At 42.0% G+C, this 25,213-nt stretch overlaps 2 protein-coding genes across 2 annotated transcripts; one reads left to right on the top strand and one right to left on the bottom strand.

The window, feature by feature from the left end:
* The first annotated feature begins 322 nt into the window (after window positions 1-322).
* Window positions 323-2,169, top strand: LOC124261773 (cell death abnormality protein 1-like). The gene is made up of 3 exons (XM_046696129.1): window positions 323-446; window positions 672-748; window positions 862-2,169. The coding sequence occupies exons 2-3, from the start codon at window positions 691-693 to the stop codon at window positions 1,911-1,913; spliced, it is 1,110 nt and encodes a 369-aa protein (XP_046552085.1). The 5' UTR covers window positions 323-446; window positions 672-690; the 3' UTR covers window positions 1,914-2,169.
* Window positions 2,170-7,650: 5,481 nt separating this feature from the next.
* Window positions 7,651-23,751, bottom strand: LOC124261748 (carbonyl reductase [NADPH] 1-like). The gene is made up of 8 exons (XM_046696106.1): window positions 23,644-23,751; window positions 19,260-19,341; window positions 18,001-18,179; window positions 17,310-17,385; window positions 13,969-14,107; window positions 13,166-13,307; window positions 12,847-12,910; window positions 7,651-10,354 (listed from the first exon to the last, which is right to left on the bottom strand). The coding sequence occupies exons 1-8, from the start codon at window positions 23,668-23,670 to the stop codon at window positions 10,257-10,259; spliced, it is 807 nt and encodes a 268-aa protein (XP_046552062.1). The 5' UTR covers window positions 23,671-23,751; the 3' UTR covers window positions 7,651-10,256.
* Window positions 23,752-25,213: the final 1,462 nt, after the last annotated feature.

Raw genomic sequence — 25,213 nt, forward strand, 5'->3', positions numbered from 1 at the left:
AGGTACTGGAATTACCCGAGATTGTGCTGTAATCTACCCACACCTGGAAACCCATTCAGACAGTGGCACCCCTCATGAGTCATATCCTGTACATTGTGTTTATTGTGATAGAGAGTAAGCTAATAACAATTTGTCTCTGGTAGCGAATGTGTCACAGCAAATCTCACAATTGAATTTTCAAAAAGGTACTATGCTATTGGGTCAAAGTTCACTTATGTAGAAGTGACGTAAACAGGGATGGGGTTGTGCAATGTTCTGTGTTCGCTCAAAGGTAACATGACGTGTAAGCTATTCTTAACCACATTGGACATGCGCAGATAGCACTGGGTATCGCGTGATAAAGTCTTACATACAAGCGTTCATGCAGTTGCAGCCCGAAGAGCCGAAGGTAACAGTCGTCGCTGACGACGAGACATTTGGTTATGTTGTGTCTCCCATAGGCAGAGGTAAGTCTGTTTCTACATGGACACGATATAATAACCGTGTCTAGTAACATATTGTCAGTTAGTCAAGAACAATGTCATAAAGATACAAACCCGAATGATAAATGAACTTACATATCATAGTCTTAGAAACTACATTATATCAAGAAGCGCGATTTGGAATGAATATGAACCTTGTTTTTTTTATTCAATGAAGTTTTGTTTTTCAAAAGTATTCTTTTTCTGCAGGACAAGCATCAAGAACGACATGTGGTTCCGTCTGCTGACTGTGGCTGTTTCTCTGCTGGCAGTATTGTCATCCTTTGGTAAGTATGCAGGTCAGGATTTGTACTTCAAATTCTTTATAATAATAAAATCTAACATTTTGTATAACTGTTCCTCCTGTTCATAGCTGATTGTCATCACATTTTCGTTGCAGTCGAATCCGGGCGTTCATGTGAAACAGACGGTTGTGTCCATGGTAACGGCCTTTTGAAGTGCCAGTCGTGCGAGATTGGTTGTTGGGGACGAAACTGCAGTTCTCCATGCTGGGACAACTGTCACAAAGACGGATGTGACAGAAACACTGGACAATGCTTCCTGTGTAAACCAGGGTTTTATGGGGCACGGTGTGACATCTCGTGTTCGCAGAGTTGCTCAGCCAGTCATCAGGACGCTTTGTCATACTGCGATCAAGACACCGGTGAGTGTTATAAGACCTGTCAACGAGACTCAACTGACACAATCTGTGACGGGCGTTGTCCTCCCAATTGCAGGGATAACACATGTGATATAGTTACAGCAAAATGCGTGGTTGGGTGCGACTCGGGTTGGAACGGAGATTTCTGTAACAACTCCTGCAGCAACTGTCTGAGTGGAAGATGCAGCAGCAACGGTTATTGTCTAGATGGCTGCTCTCCAGGTTTCTATGGCCAGTTGTGTGAACGAACGTGCCCTCATTGCTGGTTTTCTGGCTGTGACAGACAGACTGGGGTCTGTGAACAGTGTCAGCCTGGGTACCATGGGATCCACTGTAACAAGAGGTGCCCTGACAAGTGTTACGCAGACCAAAGTGGTGACAAGAACTGTGACAGGGACAGTGGTAGATGTTCTCAAGGCTGTGAGACCGGGTGGCACGGGTCCCACTGTAAGACAAAGTGCAGTCCACACTGCAGATCTCAATGTCTGAGTATCGATGGTTCCTGTGTTGACGGCTGTGTAAAAGGACATTACGGCAAACATTGCCACAGTACATGTATAACTTGTAAAGACAATGACTGTGACCACCAAGGCCGCTGTAGGCAGTGTCCAGAGGGCGTTTATGGAGACAAGTGTGACCAGCCTTGTCCGTTGGACTGTGACACGTGTAATCGTGAGGGAAATTGTGTATATGCAATGAATACAGAACCCAGTAGTTCCGCTGCCTCCCTGTATTCTGACACAGTAGTAGCCCTCGGTTGCGTGTTGTACATAATTGCCACACGGGCTTAGGACCGACGTGATGGAACATTCGTTATGGCCGAGACCTTACCTCTTGAGTGTGAGGCACTTCAATCGGGTGTCTCTAGATTTCAAGTTTGGTAGAGTCTCGGCTGTACAATGGTTTATCTGAGGTCTGTTGATATTTTTCTGTATCTGAAATAAAAATAATTGTCATTAAATCTTTGTACATGTGTATATTTATGATATGACTGGTCTTTAATTCATATATATTTCTCTCAAGTTGGAATAAAATGTCAGAACATCACTTTTTCTTTGTTAAATTTAAGATTGGTTCTATGGTCTAGTAAGTGGAGTGTCCTCCGCGAAAAAGAAAGGTCGGGGATCGTCGTAGCAAACGTCATTAAGTATGGTGTTTGTAGTACCGTGCATGACCCTCGGCTTCATGGTATAAAACCAGTAGGCTCAGAGTTCTGTGTGTCCGAATAGGGATTCCACGTTTAACTGCGATATGATATCTCAGTGGGCTGACATTAGGCCCGACCACAAATGCACGCACACACGCACGTACGCACAGAAACACGAGCTGAAATGCATAAAATTGCTTGATGGTACAGAGAAATAAAAGGACTGAACGGAAAACAGAATACATGTAAGAATATATAATGGTTGATCCCAAAGAGACTGTTTAGTGGATCCGGTGGTCAGATCGCTGTGACTTGGGCTGTAAGCCCGTGATGTCGTTCAAGACATGCATAGTATTGGGCGTGTAGTTTATGACATGCATAGTACTGGGCGCAGTTTAGGACTTGCATAGTATTAAGCGTGCAGTTTAGGACAGTGTAGTTTGGGCGTGTAATTTAGGCCATGTATAGCACTGGGCGTATAGATTAGGGCATGTATTGTTTTGGACGTAGTTTAGGCCATGTATTGTTTTGGGTGTGTAGTTTAGGACATGTATTGTTTTGGGCGTGTAGTTTAGGACATGTATTGTTTTGGGCGGGTAGTTTAGGACATGTATTGTTTTGGGCGTAGTTTAGAACATGTATAGTATTGGGCGGGTAGTTTAGGACATGTATTATTTTGGGCGTGTAGTTTAGGACATGTAGAGTTTGGGTGTGCAGTTTAGGTAATGACATAGTATCGGGCTTATAGTTTAGGACATGTATAGTATTGGACGGTTAGTTTAGGTCATGTATTATTTGGGGTGGGTGGTTTAGGAACGTGTCGTTTGGGCGCGCCGTTTAGGACATGACATAGCATTGGGCGGCTAGTTTAGGATATGTATTATTTGGGCGGGTAGTTTAGGACATGTATAGTATTGGGTGGGTAGTTTAAGACAGTGGAGCTTTGGCGCAGTTTAGGACATGTGTAGTATTGGGCGGGTAGTTTTGGATATGTTTAGTATTGGGCGGGTAGTTAAGGACAGTGGAGCTTTGGCGGGTAGTTTAGGACAGTATAGTCTGGGCATGTAGTTTAGGACATTTGTAGTATTGGGTGGGTAGTTTTGGATATGTATAGCATTGGGCGGGTAGTTAAGGACAGTGGAGCTTTGACGGGTAGTTTAGGACAGTGGAGCTTTGGCGGGTAGTTTAGGACAGTGGAGTTTTGGCGTGCAGTTTAGGACATGTGTAGTATTGGGCGGGTAGTTTTGGATATGTATAGTATTCGGCGGGTAGTTAAGGACAGTGGAGCTTTGGCGGGTAGTTAAGGACAGTATAGTCTGACATGTAGTTTAGGACAGTGGAGCTTTGGGCCGGTAGTTAAGGACAGTGGAGCTTTGAGGGTAGTTTAGGACAGTGTAGTCTGGGCATGTAGTTTAGGACATGTGTAGCATTGGGCGGGTAGTTTAGGACAGTGGAGCTTTGGCGGGTAGTTTAGGACAGTGGAGCTTTGACGGATAGTTTAGGACAGTGGAGCTTTGGCGGGTAGTTTAGGACAGTGGAGCTTTTAGTGCAGTTTAGGACAGTGTCTTTGGGCATGTAGTTTAGGTCATGTATAGTACTGGGCGTAGATTAGGGCATGTATTGTTTTGGGCGGGTAGTTTAGGACATGTATTGCTTTGGGCATGTAGTTTAGAACATGTATAGTATTGGGCGTGTAGTTTAGGCCATGTATAGTATTAGGCGTGAAGTTTAGGCCATGTTTAGCATTGGGTGTGAAGTTTAGGCCATGTATAGCATTGGGCGTGTAGTTGACATGTATAGTATTATGTAGTATTATTAAGTGTAGTTAAGGACATGTGTAGTTTTGGAGTGCAGATTAGATTAGGACGTAATTTGGGCGCGTAGTTTAGGACATGCATATATTGGGCGTGCAATTTAGGACAGTGTAGTTTGGGCGTGTAGGTTAGGTCATGTATTGTTTTGGCGTGTAGTTGAGGACATGCATTGTTTTCGGCGCGTAGTGTAGGACATGTGTAATATTGGGGGCGTAGTTTAGGCCATGTGTTGTTTTGGGCGCGTAGTTTACGACATGTAGTTTTGGCGTGTAGTTTACGACATGTCGTTTAGGACGTGTAAGACGTGTAGGTCGGAACATGCGCGTAGTGTACGACACGTGTAGTTTAAAACGTAAAATTAATGTGATGTCTACTATGGTTTAGGGAATGGGAAGCTTACGATATTAGCAGAATAAGCCATGTTTAGTTTAGGACGTGTGTAGTGTAGTTCTCTTGAAAATATATTTGACAGTACTGGTGACTATATAATCTGCCTACAGATACAGATATCAAGGAAGCAGTTGTCGAGTGCAGATTTAGTAATGCAATGAAATAATGAATTACAGCAAAAACCTTGACATATTATAAACAACTGTCGACGGAGTCAACTGTTCGCATGTTCATGAATTACTATGAAATAGTGACGACCCTGATAGTTTCCGAAAAGCATAACCCTCCCCTTCACGTGTACAACCCACGTCACGCCATCAGCCATTTATTGCGGGTATCTGGTAATGTAAGAAAAGCTGGCAGGTAGCCAAGCTGTTTCGTACATGTCTATATACAGTCTTCCTAATTACATAAAGTATCTATTGTTACCGATATCAGGGTACAAGGCCACTTTCTCTGAGTTTACTCGTAAACACTTGAACACACTGCCGTATCCGAGTAAACAAGAATAGCCTAACCGCTTTATGTGTTGCTCATGAAGTATTTAGGGGTCACGTCTTGGGTCACATCAGGTACACTTTGCTACAGGTTAACTGACGGACTATCGTCATGGTTGTTGACTTTATGAATAAGCCCGTAGTGGAGTTGCCTGCAGACTATTGTTCAGATTGACTCAGATTTAAACAAAGGAGCAGTTGTGGATGCATCACCCAAGCGTGCTGAACAAAAGACGAAATATGGCGGCATACTTAAAATACATGTGCATAGTTCTTACAAACTGCTGAGGATGGGAGACACAGATGTCGTTCCCGTGCTGCATTTCGCTGTGCAGAGATCTGCATCAAAATGTCGTCACACTGACACGCCTTGGTATACCAGTGACTGAGCGAGTTTAGTTTTACGCCGCACTCAGCAATATTCCAGCTATATGACAGTAGTTTGTAAATAATCGAGTCGGGACCAGACAATCCAGTGATCAACATAATGAGCATCGATCTACGCAATTCGGATACGATGACATGTGTCAACCAAGTCAGAGAGCCTGACCACCCGATCCCGTTAGTCACCTCGTGAGTTATACAAGCATGGGTTACTGAAGATCAATTCTAACCCGGATCTTCACGGGTCGTGATATACCAGGATTACTGTCAACAAGCAGTTCTAAACACAACTAATTCACAATGAAATGATTATATAACTCGGCTACAGCAGACTGTCTGTACTCGTTGTCGTGTCAGTCGACAGGTTAGCATGTGTCCAGCTAGTCCAGGACAGCCTGCAAATATTATTGGACCAGGAAAACCATAGGTGATAATATATATCCAAGTCCCTTGGGGTCTGAACACATACAATCATGCAAGTCCGGGGAGTCTGACAACCCAGCCCCATGTTAGCAAGAACGTAATACAAGGTATTGAGTCTCAACTTCATTCAGGTTGACATTCAAAACCGTACTGTAGTTCATTATTTGCTGAGTGACATTCAGTACTAAATTAAATGTCAAAATGAGCCATTTGATACCATGTTTCACCTAGGTACAGTGGCTGTTTCATTGATTTTGGACATGACAAGCACCAAGCAGGGGGTTCTTTTTTTGCTGTGGGCCTGTGGCATGTACGATGATCAGAAAGCGAATCAAAATATTCCTTGCGCTGTGGTTTTCCAATCCCTGAGATCACAGGTTTGAATCCCAGATTTACAGTGGTGATTCTTCTAGACATTGTGCGCGTATCATGAACCGAAAACCATCTCGAGCATCCTCTATTTCGTAAATACAGTGTGTAATGCAATCAGTTCATCGACAGGTCTTTCATTTCACATGGAGGGTAAACTTTCTGATAAAACGTAGTAGAAAACATAATCCCTTGAAAATATGAAGGTGGGGTGAGGTGAAATAGGGTTTAACGTCTCACTTAAGAATATTTCGCTCATATGACGACGTGCATGCGTGTGTATGTGTATGTGCGGCTGCTTGTACTAGCCCAGACTTAAGCTGGTTTTATAGTGCTAATATAACAGCGCCTTGTTTGCGTCCGTTACAGAATACAAACGGCTGTGGGTTGGGAGGCCGATACGTTTATTACTGGTCTATTTATTAAACAGCCAGGCTGGTTGTACCCAAGCTGATCATAATGGATATTCTTCTGTGAATGATCACACTCACAGATCTTAAATCGTCATAAAATTCCAATGACTCTGGCTATATGTCTGCTTCAAAAGTACAAGACGGCATCTGAGTTTAAAATCTGAACATTGTAGTTAAGCTGTGGCCAGCTTGGCCTATTAGTAAAACAATAGAAATGACTGGGAGCTGGAGCAAAGAGTGTTGAAAGCATGCAGTGTGACAATTAGTGGAGGTTAGACTAAGAGTTACAAGGCTTACTATGCAGAGCTATGGACTAAGAGTAAAATAAAGTATAAAACATAACTAAGATTCTTACAGGTGTTCTTATTGTTTAGTCATTAAGTGGAAACAATGCCATCCACCTTGATACTTAATATCATCTTCCTAACTAAAACCTATGTACATATATATATATTTGAGTCTGCCACACTAACCCACTGAGATACCATGCCGCAGTGAAGCTATGAATACCCCACTCAGACACATTATACTGACTCCGAGCCGACCAGTCCTTGTTGTACCCATTAATGCCGAGCGCCAGGCAGGGACCAACAAGTACCATATTTTAACGTCTTTTGGTATGACGCGGTCGGGGATCGAACCCGGCGACCTTCCGCTCTCCGGGCGGACGCTCTAACCAGTACACCACGGAGGCAATCCCTTGAAAATATGAAGGTGGGGTGAGGTGAAATAGGGTTTAACGTCGCACTTAAGAATATTTCGCTCATATGACGACTTGCATGCGTAAGTGTGACATGCTTGTACTCAGCCCAGACCCAATCTGTTTAGTGCTAGCTCACTGATCACGAGATACCATGTCGCAGTGAAGCATGAATACCCCACTCAGACACACATCATATTGAGTCCAAGCCGACCGGTCCTTGACGTACCCATTAATGCCAAGTACCAGACAGGGACCAAAAGTACCATATTTAACCTCTTTTGGTATGACGTGGCCGGGGATCGAACCCGCGACCTTACGCTATCCTGACGGACGCTCTAACCACTACACCACGGAGGCGGTCTCTTGAAAATATGAAACAGTCAGGGTATGATATTATTCAATTTATTACATTTATTGTGGAACATATCACTTACATAATACATTCAAGAGTGAGGTATAGAATGTAGCACCATTTAGAATCTATATTTTGGCACGATGAGCCCCACTGTTTGACAGAGTATCCCGAGTATTTAGAAGTATAACGCAGCTCCTTTCTTCAACTGGCTCTAACGGTTTGGAATGCAAACCAACACCAACAGACCTCCAGTCTGGGTTGATGAGTGCTTTCTGTATTGATGACAAACTGACAAACATGAAACAAGGAATTACATCTCAACATTGACTCTTAATCTGCAAAATGTATGCAGTCATTGTGCTGCAGCAAAAATAGAAATATTTTGTATGACACAAGCTTCAAATCTGAGCCTGTTATGCTGTCGAGGGAGGTAAAGTTTCCTTGATGTCAAACATTTCCATCTGTTACATATGGTTGGTAAGACCAACTCAGCAGCAAAATATGTGGAGGTAGGAGTCCTGGCTGAAACCTGACTAAAAATGAAACACTGAGGTACTGGGCACTGAATACAAGAGCTAATACTTTCAGGCAATACTGTCAATAAAATGCAAATAAACCAATAGTACATGGATAGCCAAGGACCAACAGTACATGGATAGCCAAGGACCAACAGTACATGGATAGCCAGGACCAACAGTCCATGGATAGCCAGGACCAACAGTCCATGGATAGCCAAGGACCAACAGTCCATGGATAGCCAAGGACCAACAGTACAAGGATAGCCAAAGGACCAACAGTACATGGATAGCCAAGGACCAACAGTACATGGATAGCCAAGGACCAACAGTACAAGGATAGCCAAGGACCAACAGTACAAGGATAGCCCAGGACCAACAGTACATGGATAGCCAAGGACCAACAGTACAAGGATAGCCAAGGACCAACAGTACATGGATAGCCAAGGACAAACAGTACATGAATAGCCAAGGACCAACAGTATATGGATAGCCAAGGACCAACAGTCCAGTATGTGAACAGCCTTTCATCTCAACATCTGGTTCTACACTACAAGTCAAAACCACACCAAGCATCAAAAGTTCATTCCAAAAGTACAGGTATTTGTGCATCATCTTTGCCATTCCTGACATATTATTTTGTCCAGGTCAACACACACATCAACACACCTGTCAACACACGATAATAATACCCCTTGAGCAATTCTAAATACTTTCTATGCTTTCAAGCAATGTGAATTACAGATAAAAACTTTTATCAGACAGGCTTGTCATTGAAAAGAACATTACTAACAGTATCATATCTTTAATATTATAAATATTATAACAATAAAACATAAAAAATCAACAAAATTTAACCGAGTCCTGAGAAGATGTATTATGTTTTATTGTGGTGCACCAAGTCTGACCCATCAGTCATCAGTCAAAACCAGAATAGCTTGTTGGGTCTAATTCTAACCAGGAAACATCACAGTGATACAACATGTCATCAAGCAACTTTGAACGGTTTATTAGTTATAGTCAACAAAATGAAATCCTCATTCTCCAACTTGTAATTACCATGTTTTTACATGTAAAATCAAAACAAAATAATAAAGCACTTTCCGGATGTGGATACAGGTTCACAGACATGTTAAACGATTAAGAGCCTTGCCCTTATTCGAAATCAAGTCAAACATGTTGCCTTGGAAATGCTGCCAATTATTCCTGGAAACGAAAGGTCAGAAACCATTATAACAGCAAAAGGCATGACTACAGTTTTTGATGGATGTGTGTACTAAGTTTGTAAATGTATGCCTACTAGTTTTCAATATCTCTCCAGAAATAATTGTAAGACACATGGAACTTATTTCAATATTATCCATTCCAAGAAAAATATAACAAAGAATTAATCATACACTGATGAAATTATGCACTTTAGTTTGTCTCCTAAAGAATCGGGTTGGGGAGAGGAGACTTCAGATGTATCAGATTTGCAATGTTTGTAATGGAGGTTAAGACACATCACTGATTACATTATAACTCCATTCTGTTAAAGTACTATCCAAGAGACACCTTCCATCACAGTATAGTTCCAAAGAGTCATGACCTGTGAAGATCAGGGTTAGAATTGATCTTCAGTAACCTATGCTTGTCATAAGAGGCGACTAACAGGATTGGGTGGTCAGGCTTGCTGACTTGGTTGACACATGTCATCGTATCCCAATTGTGTAGTACGATACTCATGCTGTTGACCACTGGATTGTCAGGTCCAGACTCGATTATTTACAGACAGTCGCCATATAGCTGGAATATCACAGCGCTTAACAACAATCAATCAGTCAGTCAATCACAATAATCAAAAAGAGGTGGAGACGACACTTCCTCACTGGAGGCTTGTTGGCAGCCCATTGATCCAGAGGTGGTTTCAAAACACGATCAAGAACAGCTACACTGGATATATGAGCATAACTAAGACAATAAGGAACTTACTGCATAAGTAAACTAATAATACAACCAACTACTCCTCAAATGTGAATAATTTACGCAAAATTAGAGGATTATAAGAATTAAGACAAATCTACAAGACTTTCCAACGGTTCACTGACTGAGACCTGCACATGTTCTCCATGTAAAATTCTTTAATTATCCCCACTGCAGAATGGATCTGTCTGCAACGAAGTTGCCTTTAGGGGATGTGGTGTTTGGGGGCAAGAGTGCCAGATACACCATGGTGTCAGCACCTGGAACAAATATGTCTGGGATATGAATCCTTACATCATAATGCAACAGACAACTATATTTTATTACAGTCATGTCAATCAAAGTTTATTGTCAATCTACATAAAGCAGTGATTCACAACATCAGCAACATTTGCAACTGATCATGTGGGTATCATCCAGGTGCACAAAAATAGACAAACACTGGGTAACTCAGGTATAGATGAGGAAACAAGCACTGAAGGACCATGATGTATTCTACATGTGGGCTCCTTTCCACAAAGCCATTGTAGGACTTTGAAAGTCATAAATCTATGTTAAAGTATGGGCATTGCAATGATCACCGTAGTGCTACGACAGTCATAAATCTATGTTAAAGTATGGGCATTATCATCGTAGTGCTACGACAGTCATAAGTATATGTTAAAGTATGGACATTACAATCATCGTAGTGCTACGACAGTCATAAATCTATGTTAAAGTATGGGCATTATGATCATCGTAGTGCTACAACAGTCATAACTCTATGTTAAAGTATGGGCATTACGATCATCGTAGTGCTATGACAGTCATAAATCTATGTTAAAGTATGGGCATTACGATCATCCTAGTGCTATGACAGTCATAAATCTATGTTAAAGTATGGGCATTATGATCATCATAGTGCTACAACAGTCATAAGTCTATGTTAAAGTATGGGCATTACGATCATCGTAGTGCTACGACAGTCATAGGTCTATGTTAAAGTATGGGCATTACGATCATCCTAGTGCTACAACAGTCATAAATCTATGTTAAAGTATGGGCATTACGATCATCCTAGTGCTACAACAGTCATAAATCTATGTTAAAGTATGGGCATTACGATCATCGTAGTGCTACAACAGTCATAAGTCTATGTTAAAGTATGGGCATTACGATCATCGTAGTGCTACAACAGTCATAAGTCTATGTTAAAGTATGGGCATTACGATCATCATAGTGCTACGACAGTCATAAGTCTATGTTAAAGTATGGGCATTACGATCATCCTAGTGCTGATCGACAGTCATAAATCTATGTTAAAGTATGGGCATTACGATCATCCTAGTGCTACGACAGTCATAAATCTATGTTAAAGTATGAGCATTACGATCATCGTAGTGCTACAACAGTCATAAGTCTATGTTAAAGTATGGGCATTATGATCATCGTAGTGCTACGACAGTCATAACTCTATGTTAAAGTATGGGCATTATGATCATCGTAGTGCTATGACAGTCATAAATCTATGTAAAAGTATGGGCATTATGATCATCGTAGTGCTGCGACAGTCATAAGTCTATGTTAAAGTATGGGCATTACAATCATCGTAGTGCTACAACAGTCATAAATCTATGTTAAAGCATGAGCATTACAATCATCGTAGTGCTCCAACAGTTATAAGTCTATGTTAAAGTATGGGCATTATGATCATCGTAGTGCTACAACAGTCATAAGTCTATGTTAAAGTATGGGCATTACGATCATCCTAGTGCTACAACAGTCATAAGTCTATGTTAAAGTATGGGCATTATGATCATCCTAGTGCTACAACAGTCATAAGTCTATGTTAAAGTATGGGCATTATGATCATCGTAGTGCTACGACAGTCATAAGTCTATGTTAAAGTATGGGCATTACAATCATCGTAGTGCTACGACAGTCATAAATCTATGTTAAAGCATGGGCATTACGATCATCGTAGTGCTACAACAGTCATAGGTCAATGTTAAAGTATGGGCATTACGATCATCCTAGTGCTACAACAGTCATAAGTCTATGTTAAAGTATGGGCATTACGATCATCCTAGTGCTACAACAGTCATAAATCTATGTTAAAGTATGGGCATTACGATCATCGCTAGTGCTACAACAGTCATAGGTCTATGTTAAAGTATGGGCATTATGATCATCCTACTGCTGCAACAACAGTCATAAATCTATGTTAAAGTATGGGCATTACGATCATCGTAGTGCTACAACAGTCATAAATCTATGTTAAAGTATGGGCATTACGATCATCCTAGTGCTACAACAGTCATAAGTCTATGTTAAAGTATGGGCATTATGATCATCGTAGTGCTACAACAGTCATAAATCTATGTTAAAGTATGGGCATTATGATCATCCTAGTGCTACAACAGTCATAAATCTATGTAAAAGTATGGGCATTATGATCATCGTAGTGCTATGACAGTCATAACTTCTATGTTTAAGTATGGGCATTATGATCATCGTAGTGCTATGACAGTCATAAATCTATGTTAAAGTATGGGCATTACGATCATCCTAGTGCTGCGACAGTCATAGGTCTATGTTAAAGTATGGACATTACGATCATCCTAGTGCTACGTCACCTTGTGGAACGGGCCACAAGCACTGAGGCAACAAGCCCATGGTATCCTTGTATAAATTCATGTGTGGATCAACACAGGAAGATGAGCCATGTATTTTGTACATTGTTTTATTCTCGCAACAAGTCTGCATAACTCACCTTCATCAATATTCCTTGGGCCTGTATGACTCGACATATCTGTTTGCACATGGCCAGGACAGCACTGGGAAGGGGACAAAAGACATCATCATCATCATCATCATCATCATCATTATCATCATCGTCGTCATCATCGTAATATTCTATAGGAGGTAGAGAGCTCACCTTTGTCAATACTGTGAATGAGAGCCTACAAAGTACAATGATCACTGATTTCTGTAAGATTGGCCAAAATATCGATTGTCACTGACATTCATGTATGGAGGGTATTGCATCTAGGTAATATATCTGATTATACTGAGATTGCTAATTCACTTACTGAGTTGATGACAATGTCCTCTCTCGGGTCCTTCCTGATGTCTCTATCCTGAATGACAGTCATGAAGTTCTTCCCGATCTTGGAGGTACCATACGCTGACTTTGGAAACCCCTCTTCAAGATGTCTACCTGCCTTCGCAGCACTGACAATGTACAATACATCATTGAAAGTGCTGTAAACCAAACTTATTCCTGACACAATATCGGTAACGCCATACAGGGAACATACACATGGACTAACATGTCAGTTTATTCCAGTACTTGGCTTGCCAATGAACAACCACATCATCCATGTTTATCATATAACACACTGATGTCATAATGTCATTGACTTCACACCAAGTTTGTTTATGGTTGTGATATTTCATAAGAATTTATTTATTTTCTATTCTAGGAAGTTGGCCTCAAACTCTAATCCTCTTAGTCACTTCAAAACATTGTTATTCACAGCTTAAAGAGCAGAAAGTCTAAAATGACTATGACATATATAACACTCCCATACTAGTCATATTGCTTTCTAAAACCAAAAATATTTGAAAACAGTTTCAGCTCGATTTTATGGTCAGAAACTGCTGCACATATCAAGTCTTCAAAAAAATCATTTTCGGTTATGTACTGAAAGAATACAATATATTCAATAAGAAATTACGAGCTACTGTTGTCATTGTTTATTTATTTGTGTTGTTTAAAGCTTCACTCCACAATATTCCAGCTATACGATGACAAACAATATAATCAACATGAAAATATTCAGAGCCACTGTTGCCATTGATTCACTGTTGAGTACATACATAGCTGACTTACTCTACAAACTCTTGCATGATCTTCTCCAGTCCTTCCATTGTGAGGGTAGGGTCCTTGAAGCGACCTTGAACGGCAGGGGAACACTGATCGATAGCTGTGTGAGCTAGCACGCTGGACACAGAAACAACCCTGCCAAACATAATCAGCATGTTTCACGGTAGGTATATGCCCCTCCAGGATTACAGGAGTAAAGTAAACATATGGAAAAGAACCAAGTTTCACCTCTCTTGGACCTGCAGCCTTGTCCAGAGTAATGGCAGGATTAGGTTATGTATTGAATATAATTTCCTTCAGCAATACTGCAGCTGTTTGATCATGAGTCAGGATCAAACAAACACTGATCAAATCCTTACCAACACTGGAGTATGATGTATTTAACCAAGTGACCTAACCACCATTTAATGACCTTTGTTGACCACTACTACCAGGTATATTGTAGCCCCGGATCCCCAGATGGTTCATACTCTCCTTGCTCATCCCCATACTCAGTATCCATCCTTGCAGGTTTCCTAGGCTACTGGTAAAGGTGTTGACACAAAATAACAAACCCTTTAAGTGTTTCATACCTCACTGACTAGTGGACTAAAGTTCCCATGTTCAGGCCTGGTGGATATTGTACTCATGCTACTAGCCCAGCAGATAAGTGATCAAATTGTGCACTTTGTGTTACAAGCATGAAATTTGGCATGATTGTAGCTTATACCCTTCTTATTAAATAAAGATCGAGAGGCCTCGCCGATTTTTTATATTGTTCATAATTTTGGGGGGAAAAGTGAAAAAAATCATTTTTTCTACTATTTTCATCATAACTTCTTTTAAAATTCTCCAATTCTCATAAGTCATATATCAAATTGTAGGAAATTTATAGCTGATCATTTTCCATCTATACATGCATTTTTATCTTTAATTGTTAGGTCTACGGAAGTGAATATATATCATGACTACCCGTAAAATAAGTATACACATCAATAAAATAACTTTTTCCCCAAACATTATGAAAAATATAAAAAATCTGCGAGGCCTCTCGATCTTTATTTAATAAGAAGGGTATAAGCTACAATCATGCCAAATTTCATGCTTGTAACACAAAGTGCACAATTCAGTGAAAAAACTGCACTTATCCGCTGGGCTACCTAGTAATATGACACTGAATAAACTTACATTCTTCAGAACATTGTGAATACACCCTGATAGAACAGATGTCATATGTGAGCAGGTACTTGTCTATGTATCTACTAGTGTTTGATTCCACCAGGTGTTTGTCTACTGCATCTACCAGTGTCTGGTGTGACAAGGTGCTGTCTAATGCATCCACCAGTATCTGATGTGACCAGGTACTTGTCTACTGCACTGCATGTAACAATGCCTGATGTGACTAGGTACTTGTCTAATGCATCCACCAGTGCCTGATGTGACTAGGTACTTGTCTACTGCATGTAACAATGTCTGGTGTGACCAGGTGCTTGTCTACTGCATCTACCAGTGTCTGGTGTGACCAGGTGCTTGTCTAATACATCTACCAGTGTCTGGTGTGACCAGGTGCTTGTCTAATGCATGTAACAATGTCTGGTGTGACCAGGTGCTTGTCTAATGCATGTAACAATGTCTGGTGTGACCAGGTGCTTGTCTACTGCATGTAACAATGTCTGATGTGACCAGGTGCTTGTCTAATGCATCCTCCAGTGTCTGATGTGACCAGGTGCTTGTCTAATGCATGTAACAATGTCTGATGTGACCAGGTGCTTGTCTAATGCATGTAACAGTGTCTGATGTGACCAGGTGCTTGTCTACTGCATGTAACAATGTCTGATGTGACCAGGTGCTTGTCTACTGCATGTAACAATGTCTGATGTCACCAGGTGCTTGTCTACTGCATGTAACAATGTCTGATGTGACCAGGTGCTTGTCTAATGCATCTACCAATGTCTGATGTGACCAGGTGCTTGTCTACTGCATGTAACAATGTCTGATGTGACCAGGTGCTTGTCTACTGCATGTAACAATGTCTGATGTCACCAGGTGCTTGTCTAATGCATCCACCAGTGTCTGATGTGACCAGGTGCTTGTCTAATGCATCCACCAATGTCTGATGTGACCAGGTGCTTGTCTACTGCATGTAACAATGTCTGATGTGACCAGGTGCTTGTCTAATGCATGTAACAATGTCTGATGTGACCAGGTGCTTGTCTACTGCATGTAACAGTGTCTGATGTGACCAGGTGCTTGTCTACTGCATGTAACAATGTCTGATGTGACCAGGTGCTTGTCTAATGCATCCAACAATGTCTGATGTGACCAGGTGCTTGTCTAATGCATCCACCAATGTCTGATGTGACCAGGTGCTTGTCTACTGCATGTAACAATGTCTGATGTGACCAGGTGCTTGTCTACTGCATGTAACAGTGTCTGATGTGACCAGGTGCTTGTCTAATGCATCCTCCAGTGTCTGATGTGACCAGGTGCTTGTCTACTGCATGTAACAATGTCTGATGTCACCAGGTGCTTGTCTACAATGCATGTCTAATGCAATGTCTGATGTAACAATGTCTGATGTCACCAGGTGCTTGTCTACTGCATGTAACAATGTCTGGTGTGACCAGGTGCTTGTCTAATGCATGTAACAATGTCTGATGTGACCAGGTGCTTGTCTAATGCATCCACCAGTGTCTGATGTGACCAGGTGCTTGTCTACTGCATGTAACAATGTCTGATGTGACCAGGTGCTTGTCTACTGCATGTGTCTGATGTCACCAGGTGCTTGTCTACTGCATGTAACAATGTCTGATGTGACCAGGTGCTTGTCTACTGCATGTAACAATGTCTGATGTGACCACCAGGTACTGCATGTAAGCAATGTCTGATGTGACCAGGTACTTGTCATGTAACAATGTCTGATGTGACCAGGTGCTTGTCTAATGCATCCACCAATGTCTGATGTGACCAGGTACTTGTCTACTGCATGTAACAATGTCTGATGTGACCAGGTGCTTGTCTACTGCATGTAACAATGTCTGATGTCACCAGGTGCTTGTCTAATGCATCCACCAGTGTCTGATGTGACCAGGTGCTTGTCTAATGCATCTACCAGTGTCTGATGTGACCAGGTGCTTGTCTATGCATCTACCAGTGTCTGATGTGACCAGGTGCTTGTCTATGTATCTACCAGTGTCTGATGTGACCAGGTGCTTGTCTATGTATCTACCAGTGTCTGATGTGACCAGGTGCTTGTCTATGCATCTAACAGTGTCTGATGTGACCAGGTGCTTGTCTATGTATCTACCAGTGTCTGATGTGACCAGGTGCTTGTCTATGCATGCATAACAGTCTGATGTCTGATGTACCAGACCAGGTGCTTGTCCAGAAGTTGGTTTTACAGGTAAATTCAGCTTGCTCAGCAAACGGTGCTGGGTCAGCATTCTGGAATAGAAAACATTTACAGTCATCCTCTGAAAAGATTTACAGTCCTCCCGAGACATGAACAGTACAATTTCTCAAAACCAGTAAAAGGCATACCATATTATCATCATTCTGTAACTTTAGCTGTACTTTAAACCAGTTAGCCCTACGACATGCTGTCACTGTTACACTCTGTTTCCCCAAACAGGTCAAATCTCAAACCAAGCGTGTAAAAACAACTCTAAAACAACTTTCTGACTGAGCATCTGAGAATGATCTCAGTTTACTTAATCAACACAAGGTAAGCAGCTTCCATTTCCAATTTAAATGCTTCATTATCTGCAAATTGTGTCAACAAGACGGAAGGTGCACCTATCTTATTTCTGGATTGGTCAAGAGGAGGTGAAATTGGACTGAGAAGGAGAGGCTGCCTTTTGTGGAGGAGGTGCATCAGCAACACCAGCACATACTTGCAAAATCCAAAGGGTGTGACCTGGGCATGAGATATCTTCTGCAAATGGGGGGAAAGCTTTTTTCTGCAAGTCTTTGGTTACAGCACCTTCCTCAATTCCATTTTCAAAAGATCAAAGCGCTCTGCTTATTTTATTGACTTGTCACAGAAGTATATTATTTTACCCTGTATGCAATTCCAGCATTGTTGACCAGAACATCTAATCCCCCGTAGGTGGACAGTAGGAAGGACTTCAGCCGCTCTATGCTTGACCGGTCATTGATGTCCAGCTGATGGAACTTGGGCTGGAGGCCTTCCTTGTTTAGGTCAGCAATGGCGGCCTGGCCACGACCTTCATCCCGAGCTGCAAGGTACAACAACATGAAGATGGATATAACCTTGAAACTCGGCATGGCGCTGACTAACCTTTGCTCATCAGTAGAGTTAATTTGGATCCGAACTCCCAACTATGTTCTGGGGATTCTTGCAAAAATAGAGAGATTCAAAATGTGCAACCTTAGACAACTGTCCTCAATAACAGAATCTATGTATGACATTCAAGCACACTTGAAGTCCTAGAAACTCTCAGGAGTCAAGCTGCCAAACATGGTCACCCATTCAAGAACTCTCTACACCACGGCCTGTACACCCAATGCTGCTTAACTTCAACTGATTTGTGACCTGAGCTCTATGCACATGACCACACACCACCACATATTTCTCTCACACACCAACACATTGCTATGTTTGAAATATAATGAAACATCTTAACACCAGCCTTCAATCCTGGTTACACACCACGATACTGGTGTCTTTATAAGGAACCCATGAGAGAAGATGGCTTCTTGGAGACAACAGGGCCTGGTATGATGGAAATCCACTAGAAATGAGGGCTGGCTAAAATATTCGCTAATAAAATATATTGCTAATGAGAAGTCAATATAAAATGGTCATCAATAATATCGTACAATAACTACTGAGATGAAACAAAGATGTAACTAACACACACAGTAAACACATTTATGTCTTTATTCATGCGCTGCTTCTAACTTATGTTCAGGACACTGTTTTTGGTGGTTACCAATGCATAAATGTCACCATTCACCAGTGATCTGAAATATGCCGACTTTTTTCACACATTTCTGGCATGTTTGCTCAAACAGGGGTGGAAATAACCTTAAAATTGCTAGTGTACGCCGGTACAGTGGAACATGTAAAATCACTTGCCCTGAGAATTTTTCCACTATACCGGCCGATTTTTCTGTTCATTTTTTAAATAAACAACATAATTAACGTTGGAAAGTCAACTGGACACCGGTACAGCGTGATATACCAATTTGCTTGCCCGACAGAAAAAAACACTGGACTGAGTTTCTTAACGATTATCGATCTCTATAAGTTATATCGACAACCAGCCCTACATGACATACATTGGACTAGTTACCTGTCAGGAAGACATCACCATCAAAGCTTTTACACAGCCCTCTCACAACAGCAAACCCAATGCCCTTGTTGGACCCTGTCACCTGGAACAGAGAACACGTCTTACCTCATTCTAGGTCCACAGTACCCCATGTTATACTGGGTCCACCTCTACCCTCAGGTCTTAGGTTCGAAAAAGTCAATTGTAACCCAGTTAGAATAGGTCAACTGAACCCTGGTTTGACTAGGTTCACCTGTACCCTGGGTTAGACTAGGTCCACCGGTACCCTGGTTTCACTAGGTCCACCTGTACCTTGGGTTAGAATAGGTCCACCTGTATCCTGGGTTTGACGAGGTCCACCTGTACCCTGGGATAGACTAGGTTCACCTGTACCCTGGGTTAGAATAGGTCCACCTTTACCCTGGGTTTGACTAGGTCCACCTGTACCCTGGGTTAGACTAGGTCCACCTGTACCTTGGGTTAGACTAGGTCCACCTGTACCCTGGGTTACACTAGGTCCTCCTGTATCCTGGGTTACCCTGGGTTACACTAGGTCCACCTGTATCCTGGGTTTAGGTCCACCTGTATCCTTCGTTTGACTAGGTCCACCTGTATCCTGGGTTACACTTGGTCAACCTGTATCCTGGGTTTAGGTCCACCTGTATCCTGGGTTTGACTAGGTCCACCTGTATCCTGGGTTAGACTAGGTCCCCCCGTATCCTGGGTTTAGGTCCACCTGTATCCTGGGTTACACTTAGTCCACCTGTATCCTGGGTTTGACTAGGTCCACCTGTATCCTGGGTTACACTTGGTCCACCTGTATCCTGGGTTTAGGTCCACCTGTATCCTGGATTTGACTAGGTCCACCTGTATCCTGGGTTACACTTGGTCCACCTGTATCCTGGGTTTAGGTCTACCTGTATCCTTGGTTTGACTAGGTCCACTACTGTATCCTGGGTTTGGATTAGGGTTCACCTGTATCCTGGGTTACACTTGGTCCACCTGTATCCTGGGTTACACTAGGTCCACCTGTATCCTGGGTTACACTTGGTCCACCTGTATCCTGGGTTACACTTGGTCCACCTGTATCCTGGGTTACACTTGGTCCACCTGTATCCTGGGTTTTGACTAGGTCCACCTGTATCCTATGGGCCACACTAGGTCCACCTGCATCCTGGGTTAGCACTTGGTCCACCTGTATCCTGGCTTTTGATCTTGGTCCACCTGTATCCTGGGTTACACTAGGCCCACCTGTATCCTGGGTTACACTTGGTCCACCTGTATCCTGGGTTACACTTGGTCCACCTGTATCCTGGGTTACACTAGGTCCACCTGTATCCTGGGTTACACTAGGTCCACCTGTATCTAGGTTACACTTGGTCCACCTGTATCCCCAAGTTACACTTGGTCCACCACCTGTATCCTGGGTTACACTAGGTCCACCTGTATCCTGGGTTACACTTGGTCCACCTGTGCTCCTGGGTTTGACTAGGTCCACCTGTATCCTGGGTTTGACTAGGTCCACCTGTATCCTGGGTTACACTTGGTCCACCTGTATCCTGGGTTACACTAGGTCCACCTGTATCCTGGGTTACACTTGGTCCACCTGTATCCTGGGTTACACTTGGTCCACCTGTATCCTGGGTTTGACTAGGTCCACCTGTATCCTGGGTTTGACTAGGTCCACCTGTATCCTGGGTTACACTAGGTCCACCTGTATCCTGGGTTACACTTGGTCCACCTGTATCCTGGGTTTGACTTGGTCCACCTGTATCCTGGGTTACACTAGGCCCACCTGTATCCTGGGTTACACTTGGTCCACCTGTATCCTGGGTTACACTTGGTCCACCTGTATCCTGGGTTACACTAGGTCCACCTGTATCCTGGGTTACACTAGGTCCACCTGTATCCTGGGGGTCCACCTGTATCCTGGCCACACTTGGTCCACCTGTATCCCAGAGCCACACTAGGTCCACCTGTATCCTGGGTTACACTTGGTCCACCTGTATCCTGGGTTTGACTAGGTCCACCTGTATCCTGGGTTTGACTAGGTCCACCTGTATCCTGGGTTACACTTGGTCCACGGTATGCTTGTTACACTAGGTCCCATCCTGGGTTACACTTGGTCCACCTGTATCCTGGGGTTTGACTAGGTCCACCTGTATCCTGGGTTTGACTAGGTCCACCTGTATCCTGGGTTACACTTGGTCCACCTGTATCCTGGGTTACACTAGGTCCACCTGTATCCTGGGTTACACTAGGTCCACCTGTATCCTGGGTTACACTTGGTCCACCTGTATCCTGGGTTTGACTAGGTCCACCTGTATCCTGGGTTTGACTAGGTCCACCTGTATCCTGGGTTTGACTAGGTCCACCTGTATCCTGGGTTTGACTAGGTCCACCTGTATCCTGGGTTACACTTGGTCCACCTGTATCCTGGGTTACACTAGGTCCACCTGTATCCTGGGTTACACTAGGTCCACCTGTACCCTGGTGTTATCCCAGCAGTACAAGCATTTTCAGATTTCTGATGCATGGATGGTGTGTTGACTGATCTGATGTTGATCACATTTCAGTGTTTCGTATCTTCATATTTAATCGTGTTATTTAATCATGTCATCTCAATTGACGTGTAATATTAAAAACACAAATCTGATATATTTGAAGCTGTAAATGTATTCAATCCCATTTTGCCATTGCTATAATTTGAAAAAAAAACACCTACATGAATATGTTCCTACAATTTTTTACTGTAGTACACAGCAAATGCTTGCATGCATTAAATATGCTACTATGAAGTTCCGTCGGTATGCTTAAAACAGTGGCGACCCTTTAGCAACTAAATAACATACAATACCAGGGGTGGAAATAACCCATTGCCCGACGTCCGAGTCCAGTGTTTTTTCTGTCGGTCAGAGCAAATTTGTATATCACACTGTACCGGTGTCCAGTTGACTTTCCAATGTTAATTATGTTGTTTATTTTAAAAAACTCAACAAGAAAACGGACGGTATAGTGGAAAAATTCTCAGGGCAAGTGATTTTACATGTGCCACTGTACCGGAGTACACTGGCAAGTTTAAAGTTATTTCCACCCCTGAGTACAACCATAATACTACCTTGTCCTCATCCATGCTTGGTGGCATAAACCTACACCTGCTCATTTGTCATCATTCACTAAGTTAATGAATTCATAACCAGCATAATCAGTGGTAACTCAGATTAACTGACAAAGGTTCCATCTGACATTTCTCGTGTCTTGGGCAGTTACTTGAGATCAGCCTTATAAATTCAGGTCTTATGTGGCAAGTATAATGCGTGCTATGTAATAGGCACTTGGAAGAAAAAGGACTCATTTCATGAGTTAAAAAAACACATGGATCAATTAAGGTTTAACTGATAATATGTTGATTGATGACTGTCATCTTGCACTCCAGATTTGTCAAAGTTAGTGTTTGTATGTAGGTATGTAGGTCTACTAATGCAGACAGAAAACTAACAATTTAAAGTAGCCACCTGGCTAGCAATTCTCGAAACATTCGTAGCCCTAAGAATTCTTAACTTTGATCATATGGGATTAAGAAGTTTGTATGGCTACGAGCATTTTGAGAATAGCTAGTGAGGATATTATTTATACAATAAATCTTTATTTGAATGTCTGCATTTTGTTTTGTTTCATTTGTTGTAGTATTCAACAGAATCACTCCACTTTCAATCGTAGTACTCTCATTCACTGGGACATGAAATTAAACTTTAAATTCGTTTGTATTTGTTAGAATTATAAATAATAAAAAACTAGACGGAAATATATTTAGCTTCCAGTTTGTAAAATACCTGAAATATTTGGGGTTCGTAACGATAACTTTATTTTCAAATTAATTCCAAGACGAAACTGAATTTCATCTTTGTTGATCCATGACAGGATACACCAAATATCTGGGATATCATAAGTGGGGACCCACTAGAAAAAAAACAACTTGTCCCGGACAATTGTTCCGGATCAGTGGCCCTTTATAATCCGAACTCAAGGTTATAATCCGACCTCAAATCTAACCCTGTCAACAAACATAAGTGGCAGAAACGACTTTTTTCAGAACATGAGGCTTCACACGACCTAGAGAAGTTCTTATGACCTGACATGTTTGGGTTTTGGGGTGTTTGAACGCAAGTTTTCCATCTCGATCAATGCCAGATGCGGGTTATTGTCAGCTCCACTTCGACGCGTGCTACTCTAAATGGATAGCGCAGTGGACGCGGCATCGCTGCGCGGAGCTTCTTAACCCCACCCATGGCTAATAATGACAAAATACTCTTGATTTATGTGACACAAGGTCTTGATTTCTATGAGTGGAAACTGTCAACAATCCATGATACTTGCTAAAGTATTAAAAGTTATCGGAGCTTACCACTGCAACCTTCCTGATACTGGCCATGACCTCTACTTTCTTGACACTGAACCAAATAACACCACGCCGTCGAGGGTCAAAATTCAGAGTTGAAAAGTTGGATTGTGGGTCACAAATTTCTCAAAGGTCGTTTCGTAGTTAAGGTCATATTACATCGGCAGGTGAGAAAACGGTGTAATAATACAAAATTATATGACTAAGTGGATGAGGCGTCATTACACCAGTGAGTCTTGACTTACATTTGTTACATCTCTGTCCCTATAAGTAGTTATATAGTGTTATATAAGGGTTACATACAAATATTACAAGGGTGAAATACCAGTACGTACGCACTGGGAGAATTGATGACAATAGAATATGAGTTATTGTTTAATTATATCAGAGACAATGTAAATTTTAATATAATTTTTTTACCAAGTGTATGCAGGGTCCATAACAGAGACCACTGAGTCGATCTTCATGGGATACAAACCATCTTAAGTTTAACACAGCCTGAAGACGTACAATCAAAACCTTATTTAAGTAACCTACATTTCTGGTATTTTCGATGGATTTTCAATAATATTTTCCAGCCATTTGTAGAATCTGGCCCAGTGAAGTCTTCCGCCAAAACCTCTTGTTTGCCTGGGTACCTGGGTACCAATCAAAACCTGGGTACATAACAGTCAGCCACAAAATTTCGATGGATTTTCAATAATATGATACTTGGATTTGTAGAGACTAGGCCCAAAGATTAGGCTACCACACCACCTTCAGAAATGTGTGTTACCTGTCTGTTGGCTCAACATGTTTCAACAGAGCCCCATTAGCGTGTGATACAGGTGTGGTCTCGCATTCGGATCACCTCGTTGGTTGATTGTTCCAACGGTCCGTTTCAACTGTGGGTAAACTGATACCGTGATAGTTGAGACTAATCGAGAAAAATGTTCCAGTTTAGTCGTCTGAGTAGCACTACGCACGATTATAATATCATACATGAAGACGATAGTATCGCGTATGCACAGCGTTCGAAATAATCGCCGGCCCGGAGTCCCAGCACCAGTTGTTATTGTATCGGACCGGCAGTTTTAAATATGTGCAGGCCCTTGTGGCCTTCAGTAAATTATCTGTCAATATATTTTTTTAAACAGGAATTTGATGTCATTCCATATAATGACAGAATTAAACAATGTAAAACTGCGTACAGTGTAGTCTATTTTGTCTTTATTGGTTTGACTTTAACAAATGGGCCTGCAGATTTCATTCAGGGCCTGTAGATTTTGAAGCCTGCAGGCAAATTAAAGTGTTGCAAACACTGCCTATATATGCACGTGGAACCTTATTAAGCATCCCCTTGTTTTAAAAGAGTGATATGAACAGAAAGGTGTGAGATATTTCATACTTCTACAAGGGCAGTAATGCCTGACTATCTGAAGGAAGACTGAATAGCTAACTACAGAAACACAACGAAATGAAGGCAAGATGTTAATGTGTATGCTTTGTACGTGCCAATACTGTTGATTTTGTGGACAAGCAGTTCATTAGATAAGTATTGTCCTGAGATAGTGCCGGGTCCCGTTTTCTGTACAGG

Source organism: Haliotis rubra, unplaced genomic scaffold, assembly GCF_003918875.1.
Source record: "Haliotis rubra isolate DU_JTF1 unplaced genomic scaffold, ASM391887v1 Scf808, whole genome shotgun sequence".
Lineage (NCBI taxonomy): Eukaryota > Metazoa > Mollusca > Gastropoda > Lepetellida > Haliotidae > Haliotis > Haliotis rubra.